Consider the following 16,437-nt stretch of genomic DNA (forward strand, 5'->3'; position numbering starts at 1 on the left):
ACCATCGGTGTCTTTGAGAAACTATGAGGTGATATCATTATCGTCTCCGTCGCGGATTATTTCCCCCAAGATCTCTTCTTGTTCTAAGTCTCTGTCATGTTCCATAGTTTCTGCAAATATTACAACATGGATCTGTGAGTTGATAAGTTTTTCAGACTTAATGAAATCTGGGAATGCAAAATAGTAACATCACGATGATAACTTTAGAGCAAGATTGAGTCATGCTACATCAACTTTAGGCGAGGACAATGCATGCCGCCGCGACCATGAAGTCGGCACATCCGCAGGGCCACTGACAGCGAGGAAGAGTATAGCATGGTAGGTCGCCACCGCTCGGGTCCTAAGAAGGCCACCGCTCCTCCCCTCTTGTTGAAGCCAAGCTTGGTGGGCTGAACATTGTCGGCCGATTAGTTGCTTGACGGCGATGTGGAGGCGGACAACTTTACTTCTCAGGTCTCCGAAGGTGGAGGTTACAGAGGTGGAGCCGGAGAGCATCGAGGTAGAGCTGGAGAAGGCAGAGCTTCAATTCTCGGGGCTCATGGCCTCACACGGGGAACATGTGCCAGCGATCATTGATTAGGTGTAATAATTATACCTCCAGAGTCGGACGAGCACCGCTTAGTCGATGTATGTCCGAAATGTAATGAAATCCGTCATGTTTATATGAAATCCGGCCATCTTTCAACGAATTTCATCCGATTAGTTCGCATTGTTGTCCAGGTCTATGCGGGTAGCGTTGGATGGCGGGCAACGTTCGTGTCTGCGGACTGGCCCCCCTGTTCATGGACGGATGCGGGAGGAAATTTGCCGGTCGTCGTTGGAGATGCGTTTACTGGGAGCAGATGTCACCTGATTGGAAGTAGATACAGATCTTTGACACTGTAGTTTCTGTTACTTCTACTTCGGTACATCCCCTAAACGCAAGGACGGATCAGATTAGCCATACTCTTCAAAAGAAAGGGCATGATAATCATATTACTCTTGGCCTGCCATATACGTATATGCTGTACATGTAGTAGTGTCACACAAACCAGCGCATGTATGTACCCCTCCTGGCCCATTTATTTACTTCTTCTTCTTCTTTTAATCTTAAAAAAATAGGTGCATGAAGTATGGTTCAAACTGCGAACCCCTTGGATTGCCTCAACTCGCTATAACCAACTAGGACAACTCACTTGTTGTGCCTAGTTGCTTCTTTTATTTTTGTTGTTGTGCATCTTCTCAGTCTATTTTTTCTTCGTCTTTTTTGCTCTTTTGGCCTTTTTTCTACAGCTTTATTAGTTTTTTAATTTTATCATTTTTTCTCATTTGCTAATTTTTTGAACATTTTCTTAAATTCGTGAACTTTTCACAAATCCATGAAGTTATTTTTAATCCATGATTTTTTTTCAAATGAGTGAAATTGTTTCAGTTTTGTAAACTTTTTTTATATTCATGAACTTTACTTGTCGAATTCATAAAAAATCAAATCGATTATCTTTTCCCAATTTCATGAAAATTTTCAAATTCACGAACCTTTTGTCAAATTCGTTAACTTCTTTGTCAAATTCATAAAGAAAAAATTAAATCAATGAACCTTTTCAATTTCATGATTTTTTTGTCGTACTTTTTTAAACTTGTAAAGTTTTCGTTAATCTCAGGGTGGGAGGTAGAAACGGAAGACTTAGTTTTTACCATTCAGTATATTTTAAATTTTGGTTAGCAAAACGATAAACCAAAATAAACATTCGGTTAACCAGCTTATTCGGTTCGATGTTCAGTTTACATCGTGCAAACTCGCCAAATGCGTTGCTTATATTATGACACTCCGTCGCATCATATAGCAGAGCTCTATGCCCCCATATTCGTTGCTCAGTGCGGTGGGACTAAATTGAGCGTTATGGGCGGCTGGGCGTACATGTGACTGAAAGGCTCGGCAGGTTTGTGCCTTTGTGGTTGGGTCAGCCATATTGCCGTGCAAAGAGCGAGCTCCACTCGCTACTTGGCGTGGGCTGGCCGCTTGGGTCCTTAGCTCCACTCACTACAGCAGCAGTTTCTGTTTTCTCGTTCATTCATTTTTCTTTGAACTTTATTATTCTTTATGAAACCTGTTTAAAATTTTGAAAATATTATTTGAAATAATAGAAAATTTTTTGTTTTTAAAATTTTTCTACAATTTTATAAAATCTTCTAAATTTAAAAAAAGTTCCAGTTTTTGATATTTTTTAAGAAATATTTGCGTCTAAAAAAGTTGATATATTTTTTTAAAAGTATGAGTTTTGCAATTTGTGTTCACCTTCAATTATTCGGAATTTTTTAACAATTCTGAAAAAAGTGTTCAAGTTTGTAAAAAATTTATACACAATTTAAAATTCCAAAATTGTTAACAAATTTCAAGAAATGGTTAGGATATAAGAATATGTTCATGTTGATTGATAATGACGGAAATTGTGAATAACCGAAGCATTCAAATTAGGAAAACTTATATGCTCACGACAGCACCCGTCTATCCAAGTTGTAACATGCCCGGTCATTTATCGACATTTTTTTACAAAGAAAACTCTAAAAAATACAAAACTTGTCGAAGACTCAAACAACTTGGCATGGTGCCTTGAATTGGTCATACACGACAATGAAAATAATTAGGGCCATTTAAGGGATGTCGAGAAACAAAGTGCTGCCAAATAGACCCTTCTCGCATACACAAACACCCTCCGTTGAATATGTTCTAGTTTTGGTTATCCTTGAAATGAACCTAACTTTTGCAGGAAAGTGGGCATGCTCATGGTATGAATCCCTACCAGGTTTGAATGATTTCCGTCACCATACGCAAGTTGAGACATGTCTGGCCATTTATCAACTTTTTTTCATCGGGAAACTCCAGAAAATGGCTCTCCCTCGGGCGACTCGGGCGGCGACCCCAGATCCGGCCAGAGCGGCCTCTCCCTCCCCTCGCCGCCTCCTCCTCGCCGCCGCCGGCAGCCTTCGTCAGGCAAAGCCCGTGCGGAGACGGCGGCGGCGGGGCGTGTTCTTCCGGCGGCCGGTTGCCATGCGAGCAGGGGGACTCGCCGCGGCTGGCGTCCGTCCGGTGGCCTTGGCTCGTGGTGACGGCCGGCGTGGCTGCAGGAGGTGCGTGGGGGCGGATCTGGCCGGCCGCGGCGGCGGCTGGGCGCGACGCCCCGTGAAGGTGGCCGGCGGTCGTGGGGTTTCCTGCGGCTTGCTCGCCGGCGATGGAACGCTGGGGCGGCGGCCCCAGGACGTGGCGGTGTCGACGTGCTCCTCCCCCGTGGAGGTCGTCCGGCGGCAGCCCGCGAGGTGGCGGATCCGGGGCCCTAGCGCCCGGATCTGGTGGTGAGGCGGACCGTCGGCCTGTGGCGGCGGTCCGGCAGAGGCGCGCCGGCTCTGGTCCACGGGGATGGCGGGGAGGTGCGTGGGGTCAGGGCAGCGATGGTGCTGCCCTGCATGTTGGGCGGCCGCAGGTGGCCTCGGCGGCAGCTGGCGGGGGACTCCATGGTGGTGTGCTATTGTGCGGATGGCCCAGATCCGCGGCGCCGATGTGGAGGGAGATGGGCTGCAGTGGTTTCTGCAGCCGGTGGTGGTTGGCGGCGGCGTGCTGCTCTGCGTGCTTGGTCATGTGGCTTGGACGATGACGGCCGGCTTGATGCCGGAGACGGCTTGCTGGGCAGACTACGGTGAGAATGGATTTGGTGAGCTCCGGGCGAAAGCCTAGCTCGACCTCGGTCGTTGCCGACGTCGACGACGTCCTAGGACGTTGTTCCCTCCTTGGAGGCATTGTCGTGGAGCCCCTTCACCACCATTGTCGCCTCGGTCTCAGGCTCTCCAGGTGAAAACCTAAGTTTCGACCTTTGGTCGGAGCGGGCGTCGGCGGCATACTTGTCGCTTCCCTCTTGGGGGCGACGCCTTGGAGGTATGGTCCTTCGTCAGTTCGCGATGGCTCGGGTGGCTTTGCGGGTTCATCGTCGGCCAGGCGTGTGCGCGGCCTCGGGGCCGGTGAGGATGTCGGAGCGGCGGCTCCGGAAAGCTATGTTGTGGAGTGTCGGATCTGGTCGCGTGGGTGGCAACGTCGTCAGCTCAGGCGGAGCGCGGCCTCGGGGCCGGCGGGGAAGTCGGAGCGGCGGCTCCGAAGAGCACCTCTGTGCTGTGGAGTGTCGGTTTTGGTCGTGTGGGCGACAGAGTCGCCGACTCGTGTGGAGTGCGGCCTCGGGGCCGACGTGTGTGAGTTTATGTCGTTTGTAAGCTGGAGTGGCGGCTCCAGGTCGTGTGGTGGAGTGGCAACTTTGGTCGTTTGGGCAACAGGGAAGTCGGCTCGTTAGGTACGCAACCTCGGGGCTGGTGTGTATCGATGTATCGGTTTTCGGCCAGTTTTCCTAATAATCTGGCCAATTCACTTCTTTTTAATGCAAAGGCAGAGCTCCTGCTGTTTTCTCGAAAAAAAACTCCAAAAAATGAAAAACTTATTGAAAACCCAAACAACTTGGCATGGTGCTTTGAATTGGTTGTAAAAGGCCATGAAAAAATTAGAGTCATTTCAAGGATGTTGAGAAATTACGTGCTCTCACATGGAGCCTTCTCGCATACCCGAACACCCCCGTTCAACATCGTTTATTTGGACATCCTAAAATAACGTGCTCTCAGATGGAACCTTCGGCCTTTTTTCACGTGAAAAACTCCAGAAAATGCATAATTTTCCAAAAACCAAAAGTACTTGGCACGGTGCCTTCAATTTTTCGAAAACGCAATGGAATTTTTTTGAAGCCATTAGATGGATGTCGAGGAATAACGTGCTCTCAGACGGAACCTTCTAGCCTACCCAAACACCCTCCGTTCAACATGCTCTATATTTGGACATCCTTGAAATGACTCTAGCTTCTCCAAGTTGGCGGTCATGCCCATTGCAGTCATCCATGTCAGATTTGAACGATTTTCGACACCGTATGCGAGTAGCGACACGTCCAACCATTTATCAACTTTTTCGCCGGAAAAACTCCGAAAAATGCAAAATTGTCGAAAACCCAAACAACTTGGCATGGTGCCTTGAATTTTTCATACACAACCATGGAAATAGTTGGAGCGATTTCAAAGATATCCAAAAACAACATGCTCTCAGATATAACCTTCTAACCTACCCGAGCACCCTCCCTTCAAGATGGTTTATTTCTGGACATCCTTGAAATGATTTCAACTTTTGCAATCAGGTGGGCATGCGCATGTAGGCATCCATATCAGGTTTGAACAATTTCCAGCAACGTATGCAAGTCATGACACATCCGGCCATTTATCAGTCTTTTTTCACCAGGAAAACTCCAAAAATGCATAATTTGCCAAAAACCAAAACAATGCCTTCAATTTGTCAACAAGGTCATGCAAAAAAATGGATCTATTTAACGGATGTCGAGAAATAACATGCTTTCAAACGGAGCCTTTTGGCCTAGCCAAACACCTGCGTTGCACATGGTGTTTTTGAACATTCTTGAAATGAACCCTAATTTTGCAAGAACGTGGGCATGTCCATGGTAGATATCAATGTCAGGTTTTATGAGAAAAAAGTATTTAAAATGACAATTTAAACAGTAAATGTTTTAAAAGCATTTAAAATAACAATTTCAAACCATAATTTAAAAAACTTAGGCCCCGTTTGATAGCAAAGTATTTTTAAAGTATTCTGACATTACTGCAGTTTTTCTGAATACTGAAGTTTTAATTACTGTAGGTGTTTGGTTACCCATAAAAATTGCCGTATTAATACTACGGTATTTTCATAATCACAGTATATTCTCTGTTTTTAAAAAAGAATTCCAGACCTCTTTTTTTTTTTTAAACTGAACAGGGAAAAGAAACGGGTGTCCTTATCTTCTTCGCTTCACACCGCCGTCGTCCCATCGTCTCTGGAGATTTTCTTTGCCGACCATGGACAAACGAAGAGACAGCCAAGGAAAGAAAGTATGCTGGTCTTAATCTAATTGCCCCCCTCCCGTTCCTCTACGTCAGCTGGGAAGTTGGGCAACACGCTGACCTTGGTAACCCACACTATAAGCTAGCATAAGGGTTCTGATCCAGTTCACCATGCATGATTTAGCCATAAGTCATAAGTGCGCTTCCGCGTGCAGAGGTAGCTAGCCATGGGTTACTCACATGGCTACGTACCTTGCCGACTATGCTCATGGATGCAGGGCCGTAGAACGGCGCTGGAACGTCGGTGATGCAGAAGAAGGCCAAGCCATCTAGTCATGCTACAAGCCACGTGATGGCCGTGCAGTTCTGTTCAATTTGTGCATGCGGATGGTGTTAGAGATATATTTGATAATAGAGATTGCCCGAGATTAGATAGAGTTATTTCCATCTTATCTCTAGGAGGTGTCTTGTCCTTCAAATTTTATACGGAGCCCTCGCGTTGCTCCGCACGAGCGACACGGGCGGCGACCCAGGCTCCCTTCGGCAGCCGGCCCCTTCGTCGTCTCCCTCCTCGCCGCCGCCGGGACGCGTCGCCGGGCAAAGCCCGTGTGGCAGAGGCGGCGGCGGGGCTTCTTCTCCAGGGTGCGGACGGCCCGTGGCTGGCTCGTGCGGCTGATCGTCGCGAGCTCTGCGTCGGCGGCTGGAGCTTCTCCCCTCCGGCAGGAGCGGCGGCAATTGCATGTTCTGGAACACTCACTATATATGGAGGTGTACAAACATATACACAATAATATCTCAGTTTCTGTGTGTCTTTGTGTGGATGCAAAACCAGGCCAGATACACAATATGGAGAGTAATATGGACATGCTCTGATCGTCGCGAGCTCTGCGTCGGCGGGCTGGAGCTTCTCCCCTCCGGCAGGAGCGGCGGATCCGGGGCCCTCACGCCCGGATCTGGTGGTGTGCGGGCGGAGCGCGCAGGGAGGCCGCTGCGGGGGCGCGGGCGTTCAGGGAGGCCACGGCGACGGCGCATGCGTGGATGGAGCATGGTGGGCATGGAGCTCGGGCGTGATGACGAGGCGTGCAGCCAGCAACGGGTCCGAGGCAACATGCAGCGGGCGCGACAGATCTGGTCCCTGCGGGTGCTTGGCATGCGTGGTGCTCGCCGGTGCCCCTGAGTTTGGCTGTGGCTCGGAACCTTGGTGGTTTCTGGCCTCGGGCAGCGCTCATCTGTTCCCGGCATGGTGCTCGACATGGAATGGTGGCTCCCTGCGTCCGGCGGTCATGGGTCCGGTCGGCCGCTGATGGTTCTGGTGCCTGCTGATGGAGTTTGGCTACTGATGGAGATGCAGCGAGGGAAGGTGGGCTGCCGGATTGGCTGTCGACCGGAGGATTACGAGGGCTGGGTGAAAACCCGTCTCTGGCCATGGCCGGAGCCTGTGATGGTGGTGTCTGTGGACGCCGTAACCTTCTTGAAGGCGTCGACAGGATGCTCTCTCTTCCTCTGCGAGGGACAACTCCGGGGGAAACCCCAGACCCGGAGGGTCGGTCGTTGGCGGCGTGTTGGCGTCGTTTCCCTCTCGAGGGCATCGATTTTGGAGTTCAATCCGGTCAGAGGGACCAGCTGGTGTGTTGGGAGGTTGGTGGTATGCGTTGGTGTGGCGTCGAGACTTCTGTGGCAACGACGATAGGGCAAGTGAAGTCGGAGACATTGTAGCGGTAGTCGACTCTTCTTCGGCGTGTTCCTGGGATTACCTCGGTTTGGTTGTTGTGGTGAAGTCGGAGCTGCGGCGGCGGGCCCCCTGTGGCAACGATGACAGGCAGCATGTGGTCCGTTCGGTGGTCTTCCACGACGCCAGTCTTGCATAGTTCTCCTTTGGATCTTTGCTTCAGAGTTGGAGCTGCGTAGCCCTTGATGCGGGTGGTTGAGTTCTGGCATGGATCTTCATGTTTTCCTACTCAGCCTCTGCGGTGAGTGTTGGTTCGATGTTCGTCCACAGAGAAGTCGGAGTCGCTTGCTTGGGGATTAGGGATGGCGATGACGCCTATTTTGGGGAGAAGTGATGACGATGACGCATGTGTGCTAGCTTCACAAGGCACTCTTTGTAAAGGTGTGCGTGGGATATCTTGGTGTGCCGCTCAGCGGTTTGTGACGGTTTTCGCCCGGTTTTTCGTTGATTAACTGGGCAATTCTCTTTGACTTAATTAATGGATGAGGCAAATCTTTTGCCTTCGTTTCAAAAAAAAAATCTTATACTCAATATATACTCGCCCTCGAGGCTCAATAATATATCCATCATATTCTGCAACAATCTCTCTCTCCCTTCTAACATGGTATCAGCCTAGTCGATCTAACCCTAACCGCCGCCCACCACTTCTGCCCCGCGGCTGCCTCTGGGGCGGTCGGCCTCCATGACCACTTCCGAGGGCCGGGACGCCCGTACCTAGGGTTCGTCCGTCGGTCGTGTCGATCGGCTGCCCTAGAAAGTCCTTTTCTCGATCCTTTGATTCGGGCTTTTCTCTCTCTCTCGCTGGTCGTTTTGATCGGCGTCTACTTTTTGATTTTCCAATCTATATTTGATCAGTTTGTGTTGCTCGTCGCCATTATCGACCCTCACGCGCCTCTACTCCAACACCAGCGTCGACTACATCGACCACTTCATCAACTGTGCGCCGATGCGGCCAGCTCCGCCGTCACCGCCCGTGATTCTCCACCGATGGCCGTCGCCTTCATCGATCTGGAATCCTCCGTCAACCCCGTCTTCGACAAGCTCGGCTGCATCACGCTTGACCCGAGCGCTGGCTGCTGATCTACGCCGTGTGGCCCCATGCACGCGTTGGATACAACGGCCTAGGCCCTCACGTCAGTGCTGTGTGGGTCTTCCCACGTCCACAAAGAGGCATGCATCCGTGTTGTTGGCCGGTCACGCCAATGCTTGGTCTCCTGGCTCAGACTCGTGCGCGTCATCCTGCATAGCGCATGTCCACGCTGGACCAATCATCGGCTCCTGTTACATCCGACGACAATGCACGGCAAGCAGCTCCTGCAACCTAGCGGGCGTTTGGACTGATCATCCGAGTGAACGCGATTCACTCCATCCACGCCGCGCGGTCGATTTGATCAATCGTTCTGCGCGCGCCTCCACGGGATTTTCGTAAAGATTATCATCGAGCATGCGCATCTCTTCATCGATTGAGCATTGGGCTGTCATGTCGCCCCGTCGGGCCGCAGTGCCGCCGCCCCGTGGTTTTCGTGGCTGCATCGACTCGCGTGTCGCCGTTGCGTCCTGCTACATCGCCTCTTTGGGCCGTAGTGCCGCGATACGCAGTCCCCGCCGCCGCCCGAGACCGTACCCGTGGACCCGCGCTTCACCGATGCGCCGTCCCTTCGGGCTATCGTGTCGCGGCCCGCGGTCTCCGCCACTGCTCCGAGGTCTTCCCGCCGTTGCCCCGACCTACCCGCCGCCGTTGCGTCTCCCCTTCGGGTCGTAGCGTCGCGGCCCACGGTCCACTCCGCCGTTACCGCACATCGACCTTCCGTGGTATGCGCCGCACCATCTTCCTCGGCGCGGGAACGCCATCGTTCGTGCCGGTCTTCATCACGTTGGCGGGTTCCTCATCTACTTCGAGCACCGCCGCCGCGCTACTAACACCGCCACCGCCGTCAGGCCGCAACCGCCGCTCTTCTTCGGCCGCCGCCGCCGCCCGTCCACCCCCTTCGTCTTCGTCCAGCACCGGCCCATCGTCAACGTCGCCGTCATCTACCCCGACCACTTCGTCTACTCCGACCACCGTTGGTGACATCGGCCCCCACACCGATTGGTGCCACAACCGTCGTCGAGTCTTCTCCTCTGCTGGCCCTCCGACTCCTTGACATGGCGTACAGCTCGTGCATGTCCTTCGTCTACGCATGCCCGGTGCTGGCAACACCGATGCGTGCCTTCATCCGTGACGTGTCCCCGGGCTGGCAAGCCTGGTGCGGCGCTTCGTCAACTTCGTCTTCGTCCGTCTACGCATGCCCGGTGCTGGCAACACCGACGCGTGCCTTCGTCCATGATGTGTTCCCGGGCTTGGCAAACCCGCTGCGATGCGTCGTTAACAACGTCTTCTTCCCGACGCACCACTACTTCGACACCACTGCACCCATGACTAACTCGGCGCCTCCTTGCGCCCGCGGCCCAATGGCGACGCCCTCAACACCGGCTACTCCGACTCGACATCGACCATGGCGTTCTTCGCATGGCTACCTCGACCACGGCTACACCCTCCTATGCTCTCGGCTACCTCGACATCGGCACAAAGGGTTATCATCTGTTTGAGCAACTCGTCGGCTTCCTCTATAGTCAACGCGTCCGCAACGCGACACCGTCCGCGATGCTCCCGTTACGATTGCGGGGGGATGTCAGCCCGTCGGCTGCTATTCTCTCCAGTCTGACCGTCTGCGATGCTTCTGTTGTTCGCAACGCTACCGCTACGACTGCGGGGGATGTTAGAGATATATTTGGTAGTAGAGATTGCCCGGGTTTAGATAGATTTATTTTCATCTTATCTCTAGGGGGTGTCTTGCCCTCCAAGTCTTGTACTCAATATATACTCACCCTCGAGGCTCAATAATATATCCATCATATCATGTAACAATCTCTCTCTCCCTTCTAAAAGATGGTAAATATGCATGGCTGATCGGTTGCATGAAAGGTCAAAGCTAGCTAAAACCAATTTCACATTGCTGCATACGGCACTAGCCAAACATGTCACTGTATTGTCAATACTCTAAAATAGTTTGGTATGCGAAAACCATGGTATCTTACACCAACAGGTTAAAATACTACAGTTTTTCAATACTTCAATTTTTTACTTTACTTTGCTACCAAACACGGTCTTACTTAAAAATTTTATTTTAGTATTCAAAAAATTCTTTCAAATATTTGTACGTAATTAAAAAATAATAATAAACTCAAAAGGGAGAAACCTGAATTAACCACAAAAGGAGAAGAAAACGAAAAATAGAAAGAAAAAAAACGCTCAGGCCGGCCACGCGCTCGCAGATTTGCAAAAAGTTCAACGATTCAAAAAAATGTCCCTGTTTGCAAAATATGTTCACAAATTCATAGTTGTCACAAATTTAAAAACTTTTCGGGGAGGTTCAAATAATGTTTGTGCTTCCAATTTTTTTCTGGAATTTAAAAAATGTTCCTGTTTTCAAATCTATTCTACATAAATATATAAAATGTTCTTGGAAATTCAAAATTTTACGGAAAAAGCTATTCTACACAAATACATAAAATGTTCCGGCAAAATCTATTCTACAGACATAATGTCAATATTTTTATTTTCATAATTTAAAATTTGTTAATGTTTTATAAAAAATAAAAAAAATCAAAAACTGTTTGGGATTAAAAATTTATTTGCTTTTTTCAAACAATATTCATGTTTTGTCATTCTTAGCAATATGAAGACACGGAGATTTTATTTGGAATTTATGTACAATTTAATAAAATACAAATATTTCTTTTTTGAAAAAATTTTGAAAGGCCAAACATATTTCAAAATGATTAAAATTTACAAAGCATGATCATATTCTGGAGAAAAAAAAACAAAAAAATTGAAAAGAACCAAAATACAAATAGAAACAGGTAAAGGACGCAGGCTTTCTGGAAATACAAAATCAATAATCTGAAAAAATATTCACGAATTTGAAAAATAGTTCCTGGATTTGAAAAACAATTATGGGTTTTGCAAAAAAGTTGCAAATATACTGAAAAAGTTCATGGATTTGAAAAGAGTTCACTAAAGTTTCAGCACAAAACTGAAAAAAAGTTCATGGAGTTGAAAAATATTCACGTATTTGAGAAAAGTTTTGAATAATTTTTGGAAAATTTGCGCATTTGAAAAAAATCAAACAAAAAGATAAGATAAATATAAATAATATAATATAAAAACTTGAGTAAAAACAAAGCAAAACCGGCCAAAACTGCTCGATAGAAAAGCGTTATAGACATACTACAAAAAGATGGAAAAAGAAGAACTTTGACATAGGAGGTGAGGTATCCCACGTGGTTAACATGTCGGGTTATGAACCGTGAGGTTTTGAGTTTGAGGCTGACATAAAGCGCTTATTTTTTGAATGGTGCAAAAGAAATTGGGCCGAGCCCACCCCGGGGGGGGGGGGGGGGTACAACGAAGTAAATAAAGGGAAATAAAAAAACAAAAGAAAAGAAAAAAATGCCAAACATAATAAAAAAGAAGAAAGACTGAGAAGATGCAAATCAAGAATAATAAAATAAGTAACGAGGCACAACAAGTCAGCTGTCCTAGTTCGTTAAAGCTGGTGGAAGTAAACTAGGTGCTTGGGAGTTCAAATCCTACCTCTTGCACCTACTTTTTGAAGGAGCATGCTACGCGTCGGCCGGCGGATCTTGTGCCAACCTCATCCTTACAATTACAACAACGACTGTGTTGCAGAACCTTCTGTAACAGAGGTCATGTTCAGAAACTTTTGCAATAGAACTCATGTTGCAGAAACTTCTGTAACAGATGTCTTGTTGCGGATTTTTTTCCCTAACAATTTTTCTTTTCCAGAATTCTTTTGCAACATAGGTTCTGTTGCAGAATCTCATTGTAACACATCACTTGTTGCAAAGCACCTTCGGTGAGTTCAAGGTGACAGTTCACAGCACTAAACACACCATGCTTAGGAGAAAAGATTGAGTGTGCACCCAGGAAGGAACGTGGCAAGTGGAGCACGGGGCGGATGCAGCCGAGTGATCCGCCGGCTGATTGGTAACATTTTCCTCTTTTGAAGCAAAGCTCGGTTTCTTAACGGTAAGATTTCTTTTCTTCATGCCTTAGTTTGGAGTAAAATACATGGTTGGTACAGAAAGTGGCCGTGGAAGTTCAGTTCATGCATCAACTTATTCTAGCATTTCCGGAACATATATATGGATGATGAGGAAATGTAAGAGGAATTCAGTCTGTTGACTCGACACCATTTCAAGGCAATACCCCGCCATTATCTTCTTCTGATCTAAATTCAAATGTACCAATTTTTACTTTGGTTCTACTTTGTCTGACGAAAATTATGCTTATTTACCAATAAGACCGAACGAGTCCTCATGCGAAACACAGTTTCTTATGAGCATTAGCGTTTTCCTGTTCAAGTATGACCGGTATAAGGTGCTGTTTTGAAGAGCCCCTTTGCAACTGTTACTGAGAAGGTGACACCCAACATCGAGGACAACGTTGAGCCGCTACAAAGACTCAAGACAGATCACAACGTAACGCAGCGATGGCTCCAACTAGGGCGGAGGTTAACAACAAAACCGGAGAGAACCCCGTCCGTGGGAAGGGCGAGGACAACCGGCAGCGCGGCCGACGAGCTGACGGCGGTGCGCAGCGGCGTGGAGGAGGTCTGATGGCCATAGGAGGGGAAAGAGGGCATGCAGAGATGAGCAGCTGGCCAGTGAACGACGACGTCCCGTCCATGACAAACCCGATTTTAATTTGTTTTGCTGGTCAATCCGTGTCCGGCAGTGCTGTGGATCCGACTCTGATCGAGGCTGGCCGCAAGCCCGATTTCAACTTGTTTTGCTGGTCGATGATTCCATAAATTGAAGAGAGGGCCAGGCCATGATGTACGAGCATCGCAGCCAAGCGCTTTGAGTTCCTGGTTCTTCGTTGGCGAAAGAGTAGATCGGCTGGGTGATCCTCGGGCCACCAGTAGTAGAACGATCCGCCTCCGCAACGCAAAAGCACCGCCGGGATCGATGAAGCTTCTTCCGGCCGCCCTCGGCCTCGTCCTCCTCCTCCTGCTCGTTCTGAATCCCAATGGCGTGGAGGCCCGGCCAGCCCCGGCCGTCGGCCATCAGAAGAAGGCCTCGAGCGCTACCTTCTTCGTCTTCGGGGATGACTTCGCCGACAACGGGAACCTCCCTCTGACCGACCCAGTCACCGAGATGTCGCGGCAATGGGCCTACCCCTACGGCTCCAACTACGTCGATGCCGATGGGTTTCCGCGGCCTAATACTCCGTCCGGCCGTTTCTCAAACTACAGAATCCAGTCGGATTTCATCGGTAAGTACTAGTACTATGTTGTAATGTTACCCTAAAAAGGTACTCTGTTATATTCTAATCTCATGTTATACTGTAATCCATGGTGCATCACAATTAACCCTACTCGTTTGTTTTATTAATAACTTGCAGCAACAATGCTGGGATTGGAGGAAGCCCCTCCGGCGCATGCCCGCACGGCAAAGAAAACCTGTGACCCATCGGGCATGACCTTTGCTACCGGTGGTGCAGGCGTGTTGGACAGTAAATCGCACGAGGTCCCCGCCCTCGCCAAGCAGGTCGACACTTTTAAGAAGATGGTCAAGGACGGGACCATCACGGAGAATCAACTAAGTCGCTCTGTAGCGCTCGTGGCCTTCTCCGGTAATGACTATGCAGGCACCGGCGTCATTGGCCTAAGTAGCCCCAGCAATGTGAGTATCATATCCGCACAATGTATATATGCATACACGAATTTGAACTAATTTGTTTGTGCATCTTACTAACTCATAATTTCCATGTATGCAATGTAGATTAATGCTTATATTGGGAAGGTGACAAAAGAGATTGCAACTAATGTGGATCAATTGTTGAAGCTTGGGGTGACAAAGGTTCTTGTCAATAACTTGCACCCTATCGGTTGCATGCCATCATACACCCGAACCAACAACTACACGACGTGTGATATTTTTGGAAACTTGGGTGCATCCATTCACAACGACAATCTGAAACAAATTATGACATCAAAGAAGAATGTCTACATCATCGACGTGTACACCTCCTTTGTCAATATTGTAGATCATGGGGCAGGTATGTATCTACATGCATTCAAAAGCGTCTCATTATTTTATAATTATCTTAATCTAGTTAGATGGGTTTGATTGTGTACATGAAATACTTTATCTGAACATTTTAAATTTCATGTGCATTAATGTAGGTAAAGGCTCGGAGTTGTCCAAACAATTTAAGCGCAAACTATCGCCGTGCTGCGAGAGTTTGAATTCGAATGGTTACTGCGGACAGCAGGACGAGTCATCCGCGGAGCTTCTGTACACTGTGTGTGACAACTCAAGCAAATTCTTCTATTGGGACGACATGCACCCAACACACGCAGGATGGGAAGCTGTCATGAAACAATTGGAAAAACCCTTGAAGAAGTTTGTAGATCAACACTAGGTAGCCAGGTTTCATATGTCGTTGTAGCGATTTTCATGCATGATGACAATATTCTGATTGTATTTGTTCGATAGTTTTATAAGCATTTCAAAGACTGTACTTTCTGGATTTGAGTCTTCTTTTGTAGAAACTATACTCATAAGAAGTAATTATTGTATTCCATATGGCACATCTACAATAAAGATGTGTCCTAGCTATACAAACCGAGTGCTTAACTATATGCGGTTCAATAAGGTCGAGGCAATTTCACGCCGGTTGATTTTTTGTTGTCTGACATGGTCTACCGGGTCGGCGTGTTCTAGGGATGACAGGTATCTTGTCTCTGAACTCAGGATTAAGATAATTTTACCCATGGATGGGTATCTGTGGTACCCGACCCGAAGTATGGTTTAGATAAGTTTTTATGTTCATGTACAACGCTCAAACCCGATCAACAACTCTATACCCGCGCAACCAGACCCGATAGTCTGACTCGCAGGGTCCATAACTTTTTTTCCCAACAACCCATAGCAGTTCACTAACCTATCGCCTTTCCGTAGTGGCCTTTTTCCTCGCAGCAGTTCACTAACCCCTGACTGATGGCTACATGCGGTTGATTCGATTAGTATATCCATTGTATGGGCTTGTTTTCTAGCTGCCACCTTCCGATCCTACGAGCCTACGTACGCGACATTGATGCCTGAATGCATTCACCAAGTAATGATGTAAGTAACTGGCTTCCTTTACAAGCGCGTACATTGATGCACATAGACATAGTCAGCCTCCCTTGTTTTCAACCGCATTTCTGTCCGTGGTTGCTACATTGATGCACATACTCCATAGACATAGTCAGTAAGTAACTCGTGAGATTGGCTTAGACTCGGTCCATGCATGGTTGCTGGCTTGCTGCATTTCAGCTTGCCCCCTTGATTAGCGGCAGTAAAAAGATGCACACTTAATTACTTCGGACACACGCGAGAGACAATCTTTGATTGAACCAGTCAGATAAATTTACCATCAATCTCACGATGCTGATAAGTTGACAATCCATCCATCCATCCATCGAAGCAATCAAAACGAGACAGCTCACCGAAACGATGGCCGGAGACGGCCATCCTCTAGCTCACGTACGGCTCTACTTGCGTAGAAATTTACATGCGACCTAACAAGAATGGATGAATATGGAGCCATGGAGGATAATGTGCAGAACTAGAACATAATCACCATCATCTCCACAACCAGATCTCCCCCCTCCCCTCCGTCGCCCTCTGCGCGGGCGACCGAGGGGCCCCAACCCTAGCCGTCGGGTCACCGCTTCTTCCTCTCCCTCCCCTCCGTCGTCGCC

The 16,437-nt window shown here is 48.3% G+C and overlaps 1 protein-coding gene across 1 annotated transcript; it reads left to right on the forward strand.

The window, feature by feature from the left end:
* The first annotated feature begins 13,612 nt into the window (after positions 1-13,612).
* LOC125519074 (GDSL esterase/lipase At3g09930-like) lies at positions 13,613-15,113 on the forward strand. The gene is made up of 4 exons (XM_048683961.1): positions 13,613-13,961; positions 14,091-14,371; positions 14,471-14,747; positions 14,875-15,113. Exons 1-4 carry the CDS (start codon positions 13,655-13,657, stop codon positions 15,111-15,113), a joined length of 1,104 nt encoding a protein of 367 aa, XP_048539918.1. The 5' UTR covers positions 13,613-13,654.
* The last annotated feature ends 1,324 nt before the right edge of the window (positions 15,114-16,437 follow it).

The sequence above is a fragment of the Triticum urartu genome, chromosome 7 (assembly GCF_003073215.2).
Source record: "Triticum urartu cultivar G1812 chromosome 7, Tu2.1, whole genome shotgun sequence".
Classification (NCBI taxonomy): domain Eukaryota; kingdom Viridiplantae; phylum Streptophyta; class Magnoliopsida; order Poales; family Poaceae; genus Triticum; species Triticum urartu.

Bases quoted from the DNA above. Each gene is read 5' to 3' on its own strand.
- LOC125519074 (XM_048683961.1), top strand. From the start codon at position 13,655: ATGAAGCTTCTTCCGGCCGCCCTCGGCCTCGTCCTCCTCCTCCTGCTC. The intron at 13,962-14,090 runs GTAAGTACTAGT...AATAACTTGCAG, and splicing joins AATCCAGTCGGATTTCATCG to CAACAATGCTGGGATTGGAG. The intron at 14,372-14,470 runs GTGAGTATCATA...TATGCAATGTAG, and splicing joins GCCTAAGTAGCCCCAGCAAT to ATTAATGCTTATATTGGGAA.